The 12,490-nt window shown below is 57.6% G+C and overlaps 5 protein-coding genes across 5 annotated transcripts; 1 reads left to right on the top strand and 4 right to left on the bottom strand.

Annotated features, from left to right (window-relative positions):
• Window positions 1-105: 105 nt before the first annotated feature.
• Window positions 106-1,711, bottom strand: B0T26DRAFT_444961 (P-loop containing nucleoside triphosphate hydrolase protein). The gene is made up of 4 exons (XM_060435065.1): window positions 1,673-1,711; window positions 971-1,604; window positions 326-917; window positions 106-236 (listed from the first exon to the last, which is right to left on the bottom strand). The coding sequence occupies exons 2-3, from the start codon at window positions 1,503-1,505 to the stop codon at window positions 562-564; spliced, it is 891 nt and encodes a 296-aa protein (XP_060291277.1). The 5' UTR covers window positions 1,506-1,604; window positions 1,673-1,711; the 3' UTR covers window positions 106-236; window positions 326-561.
• Window positions 1,712-2,339: 628 nt separating this feature from the next.
• On the bottom strand, window positions 2,340-4,894 carry B0T26DRAFT_679900 (uncharacterized protein; the record flags this gene model as incomplete). Its single annotated transcript, XM_060440411.1, has 4 exons — window positions 2,340-2,538; window positions 2,625-2,687; window positions 2,838-3,037; window positions 3,353-4,894. The coding sequence occupies 4 exons, from the start codon at window positions 4,892-4,894 to the stop codon at window positions 2,340-2,342; spliced, it is 2,004 nt and encodes a 667-aa protein (XP_060291276.1).
• A 671-nt stretch (window positions 4,895-5,565) lies between these two features.
• B0T26DRAFT_655254 (chaperonin 10-like protein) lies at window positions 5,566-6,679 on the bottom strand (the record flags this gene model as incomplete). The annotated part of the gene is made up of 2 exons (XM_060438611.1): window positions 5,566-6,416; window positions 6,484-6,679. 2 exons carry the CDS (start codon window positions 6,677-6,679, stop codon window positions 5,566-5,568), a joined length of 1,047 nt encoding a protein of 348 aa, XP_060291275.1.
• Window positions 6,680-9,192: 2,513 nt separating this feature from the next.
• B0T26DRAFT_755705 (uncharacterized protein) lies at window positions 9,193-9,765 on the top strand (the record flags this gene model as incomplete). The annotated part of the gene is made up of 2 exons (XM_060445998.1): window positions 9,193-9,480; window positions 9,544-9,765. The coding sequence occupies 2 exons, from the start codon at window positions 9,193-9,195 to the stop codon at window positions 9,763-9,765; spliced, it is 510 nt and encodes a 169-aa protein (XP_060291274.1).
• Window positions 9,766-10,038: 273 nt separating this feature from the next.
• On the bottom strand, window positions 10,039-12,153 carry B0T26DRAFT_755704 (uncharacterized protein; the record flags this gene model as incomplete). The annotated part of the gene is made up of 5 exons (XM_060445997.1): window positions 10,039-10,411; window positions 10,497-10,606; window positions 10,679-10,807; window positions 10,877-11,970; window positions 12,069-12,153. The coding sequence occupies 5 exons, from the start codon at window positions 12,151-12,153 to the stop codon at window positions 10,039-10,041; spliced, it is 1,791 nt and encodes a 596-aa protein (XP_060291273.1).
• Window positions 12,154-12,490: the final 337 nt, after the last annotated feature.

Below are 12,490 nucleotides of genomic sequence, written 5' to 3'. Positions count from 1 at the left end.
CACCCTCTCGGAGTCTTTCCGACTCGACGCATTGCTGAAAAATTTTAGTTTCTTCCTCGATGTAGCCTCTGCATAGAAATATAAACGCCAAGTCCTGATTTATTCTGCGAAATGGGCTCTCAGGCGACGTGATATCAGCACCCATGAGCTTGTCGGCAATTCTGATGCTTCGGCATAGGACGGGATAGTATGCTTGCTTGACCGGCTCGTACTTTGGCCGATATGGAGCCATGTGGCTTAGACAAGGATACGTTAGCGGGGTTGAGGGATTAGGGAACGTGTAGAGAGGTCATAACAAAATATAGCAATCGCACGGGGAACTAACCTGTCCTCAGATGTCAATATATATCTGATCACGCCTTCAATAACGCGGGCCAGGTCCACTTCGTGATCTGGCAATAGCATGTCCACAATCCATTGACAAACAAGGCCGTGGACCGAGAGAAACTCGTCTTTTTGACCTTGAGCCTCTTCGAGCTTCACAAGGCATACATCAACCAAGTCAGAAACGTTAAGCCTCAGAATTGTTTCATCTGAATCTGGCGGTGCAAGATGCGCAATCTAATTGCCTGTTTGTCCGACGGTAACTGCGACATAGGTTTCTTTTAGAAGGCTTAGCGGAATCTTCCGTAGGCTGAGGACGGTTAAGACGACGAGAAGGTGGGCGGATTCAGGAGATTCATTTTGGATACTCAAGAATAGCAACGACATGACCGAAAGTACCGAGTGTCCTTTCTCATACGAGGTGGCGCCACGGGCTGGTCTCTTTGCCATGAGGGCTTTATAGTGTGTGCGGTATCTTTCGACGAAGCTTTCGAGGCTAACGATGCGCTTGCGAATCAGAGCACCGGCTTGTTCGAGCGCAAGTGGAATACCGTATAGCTCCCGGGCAATTTTTCCAGGCTCTTCATGGTACGCTTGGGGTGTTAGATCAATTAAGAGAGGGCTGTATTGGGAAAGACAGTCTTACCTGCAAAGTTTTGGTTACTGGCGCCTACCAGGGGACTTGAGCTTGCAAGAAGGAGTTGAGTCGCGCTCAGATCGTCTAGGCTGTCGATATCACGGGAAGAAAACCCGACCGCCTCGAATAGCTCGGCTGCCGTGCGACGAGTGCTGGTTATGATGGTAGAGCCATGCTTGCACTCCGGTATCAGATTTCTGAAATCGGTCGACTCAATATCATCGACACTATCAATCACCAGGAGCCATCGATTATGAACCGTCGAGCGAAGGCGTGGGGTTACTATCTTTGCCGTTTCTTTGCCATAGTATGTATTAGGGTGGTCCTTGGATGGCCACAATGATGCCTTGATAAAATCCGCTGCCTCTGTGAGCGACTGGGATAGTTGCGGTGAGCTCGAAGCATTGATCCAAATGATCGCCGAGTAGCGATTTCCGAAGACCTGTACAAATTTGAGGGCCAGCTGTGTTTTGCCAGAGCCTGCCAGACCAAAGAGCACCATGCCCTTTCTGCCAGGCTTGAGAGGATCGAGGTGGTCTCGCATCAAAGCGAGCTCCTCCGATCGGCCAAAGAAGGTCGCAGTAGCTGAAGGTAGATCGGACACCAATACTGAACTGGCAATAACATCGCGTTCCTTCCCTACCTGCCGTTATATATGTTAGACGTCAGGAATTATCGTGGCACGCTCTCTTCTGGAAGAGGCATAATTACCTTTCCGTGGTGTCTGGACAAGCCCAAGAACGGCGTCGCCACGAGAGAGAGTCTCTCATTGCCCAGATCAGAGAATTGGCATATCGTCCGGTGATCAGAGCCTGGGACGGCAAACACCTGTTCATTCGGTACATGCGTTGCCGCGGACACTTTATCCACAACCTTACGAGACGTCAATCACAGAAGCAAAGAGTTTAAAGTCAGAGCACCAGCCAAGATATTGCCAGTCCGCTCCGTCTCATAGAACGTCCGAAACGAAATCTCCTTGCCCCCTTTCGACAAAGTCGCTGGAGATACGCAGTCATTCAGGCGACATGGGCTCGAGGGTGGCCAGGAAGTTTGCATTGCCGGCAAACCCTAGTGAAGCGATCCGCAAGATTTGCGTGGCATGCTTGGCCCAACGAGCAATGCCAGCTCCATGATGGGGAACGCCCATGAACACGCAACCCTTGACATTTGCGAGGATGTCGTCGTAGATGCTTTGCCTTACCCAGGCGATGTTGAGAGCATACACGACAGTCAAGTTAGCGTTGGGCAAGGGCTAGTCTATTATTGACAGTCGAACACACCTCTTTCACGACTAAGCGTCCAAGGCTATGCGCAACAAAGATGATCGGTCGGGCTACGTGCTCCGGATCTGTCCTTCTCATCATGGAGATCCTGTCAATCAGGTCTTGGCACAGCCTGCAATGTCCGTCTCGCCCTTTGTGAAAGCAAAGGCGGAGTTGTAACCAAATGACCTCACGCGGCACACGACGTTGGCGTCTGCAAGGAGACGGGGGATTCGGTCTCGCAGCCAGATGGCACTATCCGGGGCCTGCCACGTTCCTGTCCAGTGCCCGATCAGGCCGTGGACGGCAATGATGCTGTTCCGAATAGGTCAACATTTGTACTGAAGCGGCCATCATCTGTTGAGGAGGAATTGCTACATCATGAAAATGTGCGAGCTTACTCGACGTGCTCAGCCGATTCGTCCTGTTCTTGAGCTTGGGTAACGGGCGCGTCGCTGCCAGGCCTGGGAGGGAAGGGAAATAGGCCAAATTTCTCGATGAGGGGTTTCTGCGGTGCTACTTGTGTTGCTACTTGTGTCGCTCCATCCTCTTCACATCGACTTTCAGCCCTTTCGATTCCGATTCCGCTATATGCTGTGAGTCGGTCTGCCTACCCGTCGTCGTCATCTTCTCGCCCTTTCAATTCCAGGGGGGAAGGAGCGATGACATGGTCTGATGATTCAGGTTTGGAGCGAGCCTGACTTGTGATTTGCGACGGCCCAGAGTCTTGTCCAGCCCCGTGTCCCTGACGGATCCTTGCCTTCGCCAAAAAGGCTTGCAGTCTCCTAGGCATGTCTTCGGGGGGCGTTCTCAGCTATTAACACGACGAGGGCTGGTATGTTGCCGGGTTTGATCGGAGCGGTCCATCCCTGCTGAGCAAGCCTGGAAGGCCGGAAGGTGCAAGGCGGGAGCCGTCTCACTGCTTGCCTGATGAAAAGCTGAATGCATGCAGGTCGGCTGGCTGAGCACGTGAGAAATGTGCACACAGCCACATTCAGTGCCAAGCATTGATTGCCAAGATCGAATCAACACTGGAACGAAAATTCTACATGAATTTATCTTGACTACTCCAACCCTAAGAGAGCAACCAAGGACCAAACCTCTATGAGTCGCTGCCTCAACTCTTTACGACATCGCTGTCCACGTTTCTCTGCGAGATGTAGACGTCGTCAGCGCCCGACTTGCGCCGCAGCCTCTCCCTCTCCTCCTTGTCACCGCCATCTACACCATCGTCTTCGTCATCGTCGTTCTCGTCATCGCTCATTTCCAACGTAAAGTAGTCATCCGCCGGGCCTCCCCTCGGCATCAACGCGTGGGCCTCTGCCTGGCCAACTCCGCCATACGCCGCAGCCCTCCGCTGTGCAGTCCACAGCCAAACCCCGACGCCCGCGGCTTCCACGGCGACCATAGCGGCGACTAACCCAACGCGAAGGCCCCCGTAGCCCGACAGCACCATGCCTAGCAAGATATTCACCCAGCCGGCCACGATCCCCGACCGCCCCAGCCAGATGTGCGCGTGCGAGATCCAAGTGCGCCGCCGCAGCCGCAAGAAGACGACATGGTGGCGCCAGCCCAAGACAGCCTGCACAGCGAGCGCCGAGACGATTGCGATGCCGAGCCACTGGTGCAGTGTCGTAGGAAAACGGAAGCGCGTCATGACCAGGCCGACGGCGGCGCCCGTCCACGCGAGCCCTGTCGCTACCAGCTGGACGACCCAGTGCCGCTTGAACGAGTTTCCCGACGCCGTCCGCATCAGCACGGCGCCGAGCGGGAACAGCGCCATGAACGCCGTGCCCATGAGGAAGCCGTGTGCGCTCGCCGCCGGCCGCTCCCACAGCCCCGCCAGAAAGCCGCTTCCTGGCGCATCGTCCGTCGCAGAAAAGCTGCCCACGCTCAGTACGATGGGTGGCACTAGCGACAACGGGCTGGCCGCCACCGCCGGCTCGGACTCGGCAGTAGCTGCCGCCTCAAACATATTGACATAGAAACGGCCCCAGCCACCGCTCGAGGCGTGGTGCTTGTGCATTTCGAGGCGCGCATCGGCGGCGTAGGCGCTGTCGTTGGCGCCGCTGAACTCCTGTCGCATGTTGCGTGCCCACAGCCACGGCTGCGACGTCGCCGCCGCGTTTATGGGCGACCCGGGCCAGCGGTCGCAGCCGTAGCACACGGCGGAGACGTTGGCGATGTGCGTGGGCGGGGTGTGCGGCTCGTCCTTGCTGTCGTCGTGGTCGTCGTGCCGGCGCAGTAGCGGCGAGCCGTGTGCGGCGGTACTGATGGGCTCCCAGGTGGTCTGCAGGACGTGGACCTCGGCACCGCCTGCCGCCGCGGCGTCGATGGCGTGCGGCTGATGGTGGCCGTCAGCAGTGCGGACGCTGAGGACGGGATCGCGGCCCGATGTGGGGTCGCCGTAGACGATGAACATGATGGCGCCGGCCATGGTGGGGCCGGTGCCGAAGGCGCTCCACCCGTTCGCCGACGACCGCGCTACCTGCATGGCCAAATACAGATCATGGGCGGCGGTGGTGTCGTTTCGGCGGCTGGTGACGGCCATGCAGAAGTCGAGGACATCGCCATTCTCGTGGTCGAAGCGACAGTACTGTGCCCGGCCGGCCGCGACAAACGGCGCCGTCACAAGCAGCGTGAGGAGCGTCGTCCGCAGAACGGAAGCCATGGCGTGCTGGAGGCAGCCAGCGCTCTTTTTCTCTCCCTTCGTTCAGACCTTTCAACAGAAAAGTCTATCGGAATTTAGAGTTTGGGGTTGGGGGAAAGAGAGGGGAAATGGCCCCGAGGACCGAGACAAAGACTTGCATGATCCAGTCAGCAACGTCCCGACTGAAAGGGAAGGTGCAAGTGTGCGGCCGACGTAGCCCTCTGGCACAGCAGCTACCTACGTACTCGTCTGCATTCGGCTGCAGAACATCAGCGGTCGGATCCACCGGGAACTTCGGCGAGTTGGCGGGAGGCGCGGGAGGGGCAACAGGAGCCCACAGCAACCTTGCTGACAATGCATGACCATGCATGAGCCCAGCCCGAATGAGCTCTAGGTTTTGGACTATCGAAGCTATCGACGCTCGCCCGTAAAACAGGAAGGGTAGTATCCGGCAAACAGTTTGGCCCAAAACCATCTGCCGAGAAGATTTCTGGACTACCTCGATCATTTCATCTCGGTTTGACCCCAGGTTTACCAGTTCGAATCACAACTCCTAAAAACAGGTTTTCATCCGCCACACGAGTCATATTCAAGTGGAATTAGACTTAGGATGACTTTGCTCGGGGATTTTGCACAAAAACAGGGCCAGGAAGTGAGAAAGAATATCTCCGACATGACAATCTCAATACCCCCTACAGCTCAACAACCAACTTCTCGCCGCTGGCGCCCTTCTTGAGCTCGTTCAATCCATTCTGCAGCCCGCTCAGCCCCCCCGGAATGACGCGGTACTGCAGCGGCACAACGGCGCCCTCTTCGAGCCATTTCGGCAAGGATTCTCTCAGCAGCCAATTCAGCAACTCCTCTTTCTCGTCCCACAGATCCTCCCCAGGGACCCATTCGACTTCGATGCCGGCGTCGGGCTTGGCAAAGTCCGGAGACCACGGCACCAGATGGGCCAGCTTCTTGGGGCCGCCGCCGGTGAAGCTGGAGAGAACCTTGATTGTGGGGGTGAGGGTGTGGGGAAGCGAGATGCAGTCGAGGGCGATGGCGATCTCGGTACCGGCGCTGGCGGCCGCCGCGACGAGCTCCTCGACAGCCGTGGGCGAGTTGTAGTCGACCACGACGCTCGCGCCGAGCGAGCGCAGGTAGGCATGGTGCTTTTTGCTGGCCGTGGTGAAGACTGTGAGGCCGGCCAAGCGCGCAAACTGGATCGCCATGGACGCGACGGTGCTGGCGCCGCCCCAGATCAGAATGGACCGGAGCGCCAGAGGTGAAGACGTGACAGCGGTCCCAGGCCGGGGCAGGTCGAGCACAGAGAATAAACCCATGGTCGCGGTGCCGATGGCTGTCGGGAGGGTGGCGGCCTGCAGCAGGCTCGTGGACGGCGGCACCAGCGAGGCTGAGGCAGACTCAACGAGGGTGTAGGCCTGGTACGCGACATGGTCCAGGCCTTTCGAGACCCAGTTGCCGAATCCGAACACGCGGTCGCCCGGCTTGAAACCTGTCACAGACGACCCGACCTCGGCTACAATGCCCGAGAGATCTGCGTGGTGTCGAGCCTTGTCAGCAACGACATCAAACCTGTCCGGCTCCGAGTTGTGGGTAGTCACCTGCACCAAGGCCCGCCGGGTACGAGTTGACCATCAAACCCAATTCCTGCCTCTTCCAGTCGATGGGGTTCAGCGCGATGGCGTGGTTGCGGATCAAGACTTCATCCGGGCCAGGCGACGAGACGGGGCGCTCCTGCAGGACCAGATCGGCCTTGGGAGCGGGCAGGACTGCCGCAACGTTGACCTTGTCTGTCATGATGTAACGACGCAAGATTATCTGTTTCGTGTGCTTGACTGTAGGGTGAAGATTGAAGATGCCGAAGATTAAAGATGCCGAAGATTGAAGATGCCGGTCGATGGGCTCTTTGTTCAAAGCGCAACTTGGTTCTGCGTACGGCAAGGTCTGCAGTATTTATGCCAGCGGTTCCGATCGTCCTGCTCCCGCGCTGTCACAGTCCGTCGGCCAGTTTGGCCGTGATGCAGGCGTAGAAACATGCCATTTTGAAGTCCCAACTCCAATGTCCGGCCGCTGCACCGAATAACCTCCAAGGCTCGCATCTCTAGGCAGCCAGCGGTGGGTTGGCGCGAGACCGAGCTCCGGCCAATTTGGCCGAAGTGCGCAGAGGCCGCGGCCAAAGTTGCCATCTGTGGGCGACTTGATGGTACGCCCAAAGTGCACAGCGCCACGGCCAAAATCGCCGTCTATGGGCGACTTGGTAATACGATAACGCTATCAATGCCATTTCTCTCGTCCTCGATATATACTAGTATCAGGCCAACTTTAGCTTTGCAGTTCAAGTCAAAAAGGAGCTTTGATCTGCGTACCCCCTCGGGGTCCTTGCCAGCTGCTGGCAGTTGAGATACTCGGGGCTTATTTTCGGCCAGTAAAATCGTGAAATACTATCCTACCGCGCATGGCTTCCTTGTACTAGCCCGGCCGCCCGCCCGCCCGGGCCAACGAGGATTGAAGCCTTGAAAACGCATTTGCCGTAGTGTTTTCCATTTTGACGATTTCTTCGTTGCCGAGTGCCTCAAAATAAGGGCAACTTGCAAATGGCAACTCTGAGGCCCTAATTTTTGTACGCAAATTAGCCATAAGTCATGGCCGGCGCCCAGTTGCCTGAGTCATCCGTAAATCCCTGATTTATTGACATGTTAATACACTTCCTTAGTGTTGAGTTGGTGTTGGGTCCATAAATCTGCCTAGCCAGCAGGAAGGCCTGCCAAGGCCACCTGCCCTATACGGACTTGAAGCCACCGGCATGTGAGAGTGTAAGTAGGGTTATTTTTACTTTGCCGGGGTTCCTTGGCGCCCTCGGGGGGGTACGCCGATTTTTAGATGGGGTACCCAGATCAAAGCTCTTAAAAAGGGCCACAATGATCAAAAAGACAGCCATCTATCTCTCGGCTATGACGTGAGCGGCCCGTATTTATTGAGGGAAGTCGTACTTGGTGCTAGCTGCAAGTGGTTTTTAGGTTGGCCCTTTCCTGTCATGAGAACACTAGCGACATTACCGAGGTCAAAGAAAGAGCTCAATAGGTGAGACGTACTATTGGCAGAATGATAGGGTCGAATGATGAACTTTACTGCTGCGATATGGAATCAAATTTTCGCAAGGGGTGTATAAATTCCTCCCAAATCTCTGGCCGCACAGAATTTTCTCTTCGCATCACCATACCTCACGAACAGGTAGCTCCTTGATTCAACATTTATCAACCCACCTACGCACACCAGGCTAGAGTTGCAGATCAACACCTATTAGAGCACTCTTTGCCGATCTCCAATAATTATCCAACAAAATCCACAGCTACCCGACCCACTTCGGATCATGAGTGGCATTGCCCCCCGAACCGACAGGCCGGATGCCGCGCACCTGCTCAACTTCACCCCCGACCAAATCCATAGCATGCTCATTTTCGGATTCGGCATGGTACACACCAGATTAGACTCACTCGAAGCTCGCATGGTCTCGCTCCAACGAGACATATCGACCTCGCGCGCTGCGGCTCACAACCGACAACACATGATCATGAGTCTCGCAATGCGAATCGAATAGTGGAGACTCGAAGTGGGCAAATAAATGGGACACAGTCCATATGGCGCTGAGCCGCTGGCCGCCCGAGGCAATACGTCTCGTCTCTGCCCCTGTCTGCTGCGAAATGGAAGTGCACCACAGAAACATTGGCGGCTCGACACAAAGGTGTCTACCGCGCTTCGCGCTCATACGTCTGGTACTTTAATCGTGTGTTGGGGCTGCACAGGGGCTGGTGGGTCGGATTCTACGACGACGACAAGGTCCTCGGACTGCTGAGAGTAGGAGACAGGAACCCCCTGCGTACGAAAAGGATTTGTGTTATCATGGATGCAACCACATGAGTCTCGGGGCTCCATCACTTTCCCTTTGCTTCTCATTGGCTGCTCTTGGCCTAGCAATCCTGGAGGCCCCGGTCCTGGCCCGCATTCGCCGTGGTTTCATCAGTGTCTATTGGAGTTCGGAAACACCCTAGCATCGACGTGGCTGGGTTTCTCAACATCCACGAGACCCCGAAATGGCACCCTTATCCATATCACCTGTTCAAGCTCTTGGCAGAGTCAGGAAGTGTAATCAAGATCAGACATAGAAAAGGCGACCGGGAGCTTCCAGTGCTGCTCGTGGCTTTTCCGGCGGGGCCGTCAGCCATATTGCAGAGCTACCCCCTGGTTGAAGACGGGAAACAATGACGTCCCCTTATTCTGAACCACACAGAGAGCGTGCAGTGGTGATCGAGATGAACGAGGCCTTCCCGCCTGGCCTGCCCCGTGCCCCCGATCCCCTGCCCCAGAACTGTCACATCAAAAAACCCCGGCTGATCTGGTATGATCGAATCCGCCAAGGGACCCAGCTAAATGCCATCGTAGAGGCTGTTCTCCTACAAGCCGCCGTCTGCGAGCTTCTCGTAAAACATCCGCACCCCAACATTGCCGCCTACCTCGGCTGCCAGGTCTCGCAAGGAAGAATCACGGGTCTCTGTTTTGCGGCATACCAGTGCACGCTGATGCCACAAGTCAACCGGGCAGTCTGATGAAGAGGAGGCTGCGGTCGGGCCGCCAGGAAAGCAACGACTACAGCCACATACTAGCCGGCATCGAGCGACGTCATGCTCGACGGCCGCGGCGAGGCCGTCATCATCGACTTTGGCTCCTGCAAGCGGGTGGGTGAGAGCCTGGAGGGCGCTAGCCGCACGTACGAGCGGTACGACGAGCGGGTTGGCACGGCTCGGCTGCAGAACGATCTTGACGCCTTGGCTGAGATGCGCACGCGGCTGGGTGACGGCGCAAGGCCGTTCCTGTTTGGCGAATAGCGCTGAAGACGGGTGCCTGGGGTATTTGCCTAGGGCCAAAGAGACAGGTTTAGCAAGGGACAACTGGCATAACTACCAAATTATTCCAATTCTATTCGAAGTTTTGTCATTAGCATATAGCTTCCTTCGTGGTTAAGGCACCTTACTTGACCAAGTCCAAACCCTATATTTAAGTTCCCATATCTCCATAGCATTAACGCAACTCCCATCCCAACCCGAATAGCAAGGAAAATAACCCTGAAGCCAAGGGACATGCCGACTACACCTCCGCGACTAATGATCCGCCAACACGGCCGCCAGCATAATGCCCAAGCCATCCAGCCCGGCATGCCAGCTATCGAGGACGTCGGACGCGGCAGCGGCAGCGGCGCCCGCGCGGCCGGCGCCGAAGCGCGGGTCGGAGAGGCCGTTCTTGACGACGGCCAGGTCGCCGATGGTGTCGAGGCGGGGGCCGGCGTGCTGGTGGTGGCGGGCGACGGTGCCGAGCTCGGCCCAGGCGGCGTCGAACTCGCGCTCCCAGGACCAGCGGTCTTTTGCCTCCCACAGCGCGCGGCTGCTGGGCAGTAGTAGTGATGGCGGGTCGAGGATGGCCAGGCACGCCTCGGACCCGACGACGAGAGTCATGAGGAAGCACACGACGGCCATGCTGGGGAAACGGTGGGTTAGCTGTTGAGGAGAAATAGAGGGATGGTGTGTGCGTGTGGGAGGGGGAGGGGGGGGGGGGAACTCACCGTCGCCGTGTCTCTTCGAATATCCACTCCTCCCACGTCGGCCGGTGCAGCCGCACGTGCGCAGGACTAAACGGGCCGGGACACAGCTCCGAGAAGCGGCGCGAGAGGTCCTGGCGGGTTTAAATCCAAGTGTCAGATAATCACAGCGGAAAATTAAGCATGAGAGAGACAGAGAAACTCACATTCAAGGTCATCAGCCCGCCGCGGTTGGCCTGGAAGTACTCGTAGCCCGACACCATCAGGCGCATGGTGGTGTAGAGCATCATGGCCTGGGTGGCGGCGAGGGTCTCGCCGGGGGTGAACTGGTGCATCTGGCGCGACATCCAAATCAGCAGAGGAATCCCTCGGCCATATTAATCATTGCAGAAGGGAATCCTCACCTCGGCACGGATCCGTCTGTGCTCAGCCTCGATGGTCTGCCACAGAAATTCATCCGAGTTAGCCGTGCGCGCGACAAAGATGTGCGCTACACCAATACACGCGGCCAGCGGGCGGAGCGGGATGAAGCCGGCGCCGTTGGGCGCCGCCTCGAACTGCTGCACGGCGGCCCAGCCGTCGTCAAGGCCGCCGGCGTCGGGGCCCTGGGCAAAGTGCAGGCCGCAGCCGAGTGGGTGGATAAAGGGCGGCAGGCCAGTGGGCGCGCGCACCAGCATGCGCGGGAAGGTGCGCAGGATGGACACGATGAGCTGCCGGCATCCGTTGGACATGGTGCGCGGCGTCGGCTGGTGGGCGTCGTGGGGGAACACGCGGCCGTGGTCGAACAGCCGCGCCGAGTCGTGCGGCCGCGGGACGAGGTCTGATGCCGTTGGCCTCTTGGGCAGCAGGCCCAGCAACACGTCGCCGTCGTGGTGGTCCGGCGACGGCAGCAAGTCCAGCTCGGTCACGTCGGCGTACCGGAACCCCCCGCTGATGGGCCGGCCGAGGTGCAGGTTAACCACGGCCGACTGGCTCGCGTAGAACATGGACGCGTACTGGTCGCCTGTGAAGGCGAAGGAGCTCTGGACGAGAGAGGAGGAGCCGCCGGAATCGTTGAAGAGGGCGTCATTCTCGGCTGTGTGGTTGTCTGGGGCGGGGCCCTGCGTGAGGCTCTGGTTGAGCTGGTCCAGTCCGAGTTCAGTTTCGGGGGCCAGATCCAGCGGTGGGACTATAGGCTCGGAGAGCACGGCGGACGTGGTTGGGACGACGGCAGTGCTCGGGGGCTCGGCAGCAGAGACGGGGCTGTCATGTGGGTCTGGATTGGCGATGGCACCACGGCGACTCGGACCAGGAGCAGAAGCCGACGCGGGGACCGAGGCGCGGTAGTAGCCCTTGACGTATGAGCAGGGCGTGTGCTTAGCGGCGCAGCGCGAGCAAGGTGACTTGAAATCGCACTTGTTCTTGGTCTTGCGGCACGCCTCGCACGCCCTCTGCCGCAGGGGCTGCCGGTTAGACGCTCGCCGCCGGCAGTACTTTACATGGCGTGCGTACGACGATTCTGCTCCCAGGGGACGAGTTAGCTAAGCCCGGGAGGATCCGGAGCAAGCAGGAAAGAGGACAGGGGGACGGGGGAACATTATCTCGTCGGATTGTCACCTTCGTTGAACGGCTTCTCACAGACGGAGCAAAAGTACCACGAAGACGCCACTAGGCTAGTCTCAGTGGCCCTTGTAGATTCCATTTTGGCTGTTAATCAGGCAGGCCAAGCACAGAAGGCGCATTTGGCAAAGCTGAGGAAAATGCCATGTCGACTTGGCAGCCGTTGCGACATTGGTCCGTGGATTAATCAGCAGTTGCTCCTTCGGCCGTTGGTCGGGCCCCACAGTCCGGAACATTGCCGGGGGCTAGGTCCAGTGCTTGGCGATCAAGCGAATACGTCCCCAGGGGCCAGTCGAGTCCAGACTGGAAATAGGCCTGGAATATGGGTCATTGGATGGACATGGGAATAAAGTATTGACATTAAACACGTATTTTCTCCTCCAGTCAAGACCTCAGAACCTATCCGAATCCCAACCAGC

This window comes from Lasiosphaeria miniovina, assembly GCF_030549165.1.
Source record: "Lasiosphaeria miniovina strain SMH2392-1A chromosome Unknown B0T26scaffold_7, whole genome shotgun sequence".
Taxonomy (NCBI): Eukaryota; Fungi; Ascomycota; class Sordariomycetes; order Sordariales; family Lasiosphaeriaceae; genus Lasiosphaeria; species Lasiosphaeria miniovina.
The sequence above is the reverse complement of the archived record's forward strand: the minus strand, read 5'-3'. Positions and strand labels throughout refer to the sequence as shown.

Excerpts from the sequence above, each read along its gene's own strand:
- B0T26DRAFT_444961 (XM_060435065.1), bottom strand. The coding sequence starts at position 1,505 with ATGCGAGACCACCTCGATCCTCTCAAGCCTGGCAGAAAGGGCATGGTG. Across the intron at positions 918-970 it reads CAGTAACCAAAACTTTGCAG|CGTACCATGAAGAGCCTGGA; the intron begins GTAAGACTGTCT and ends TAACACCCCAAG.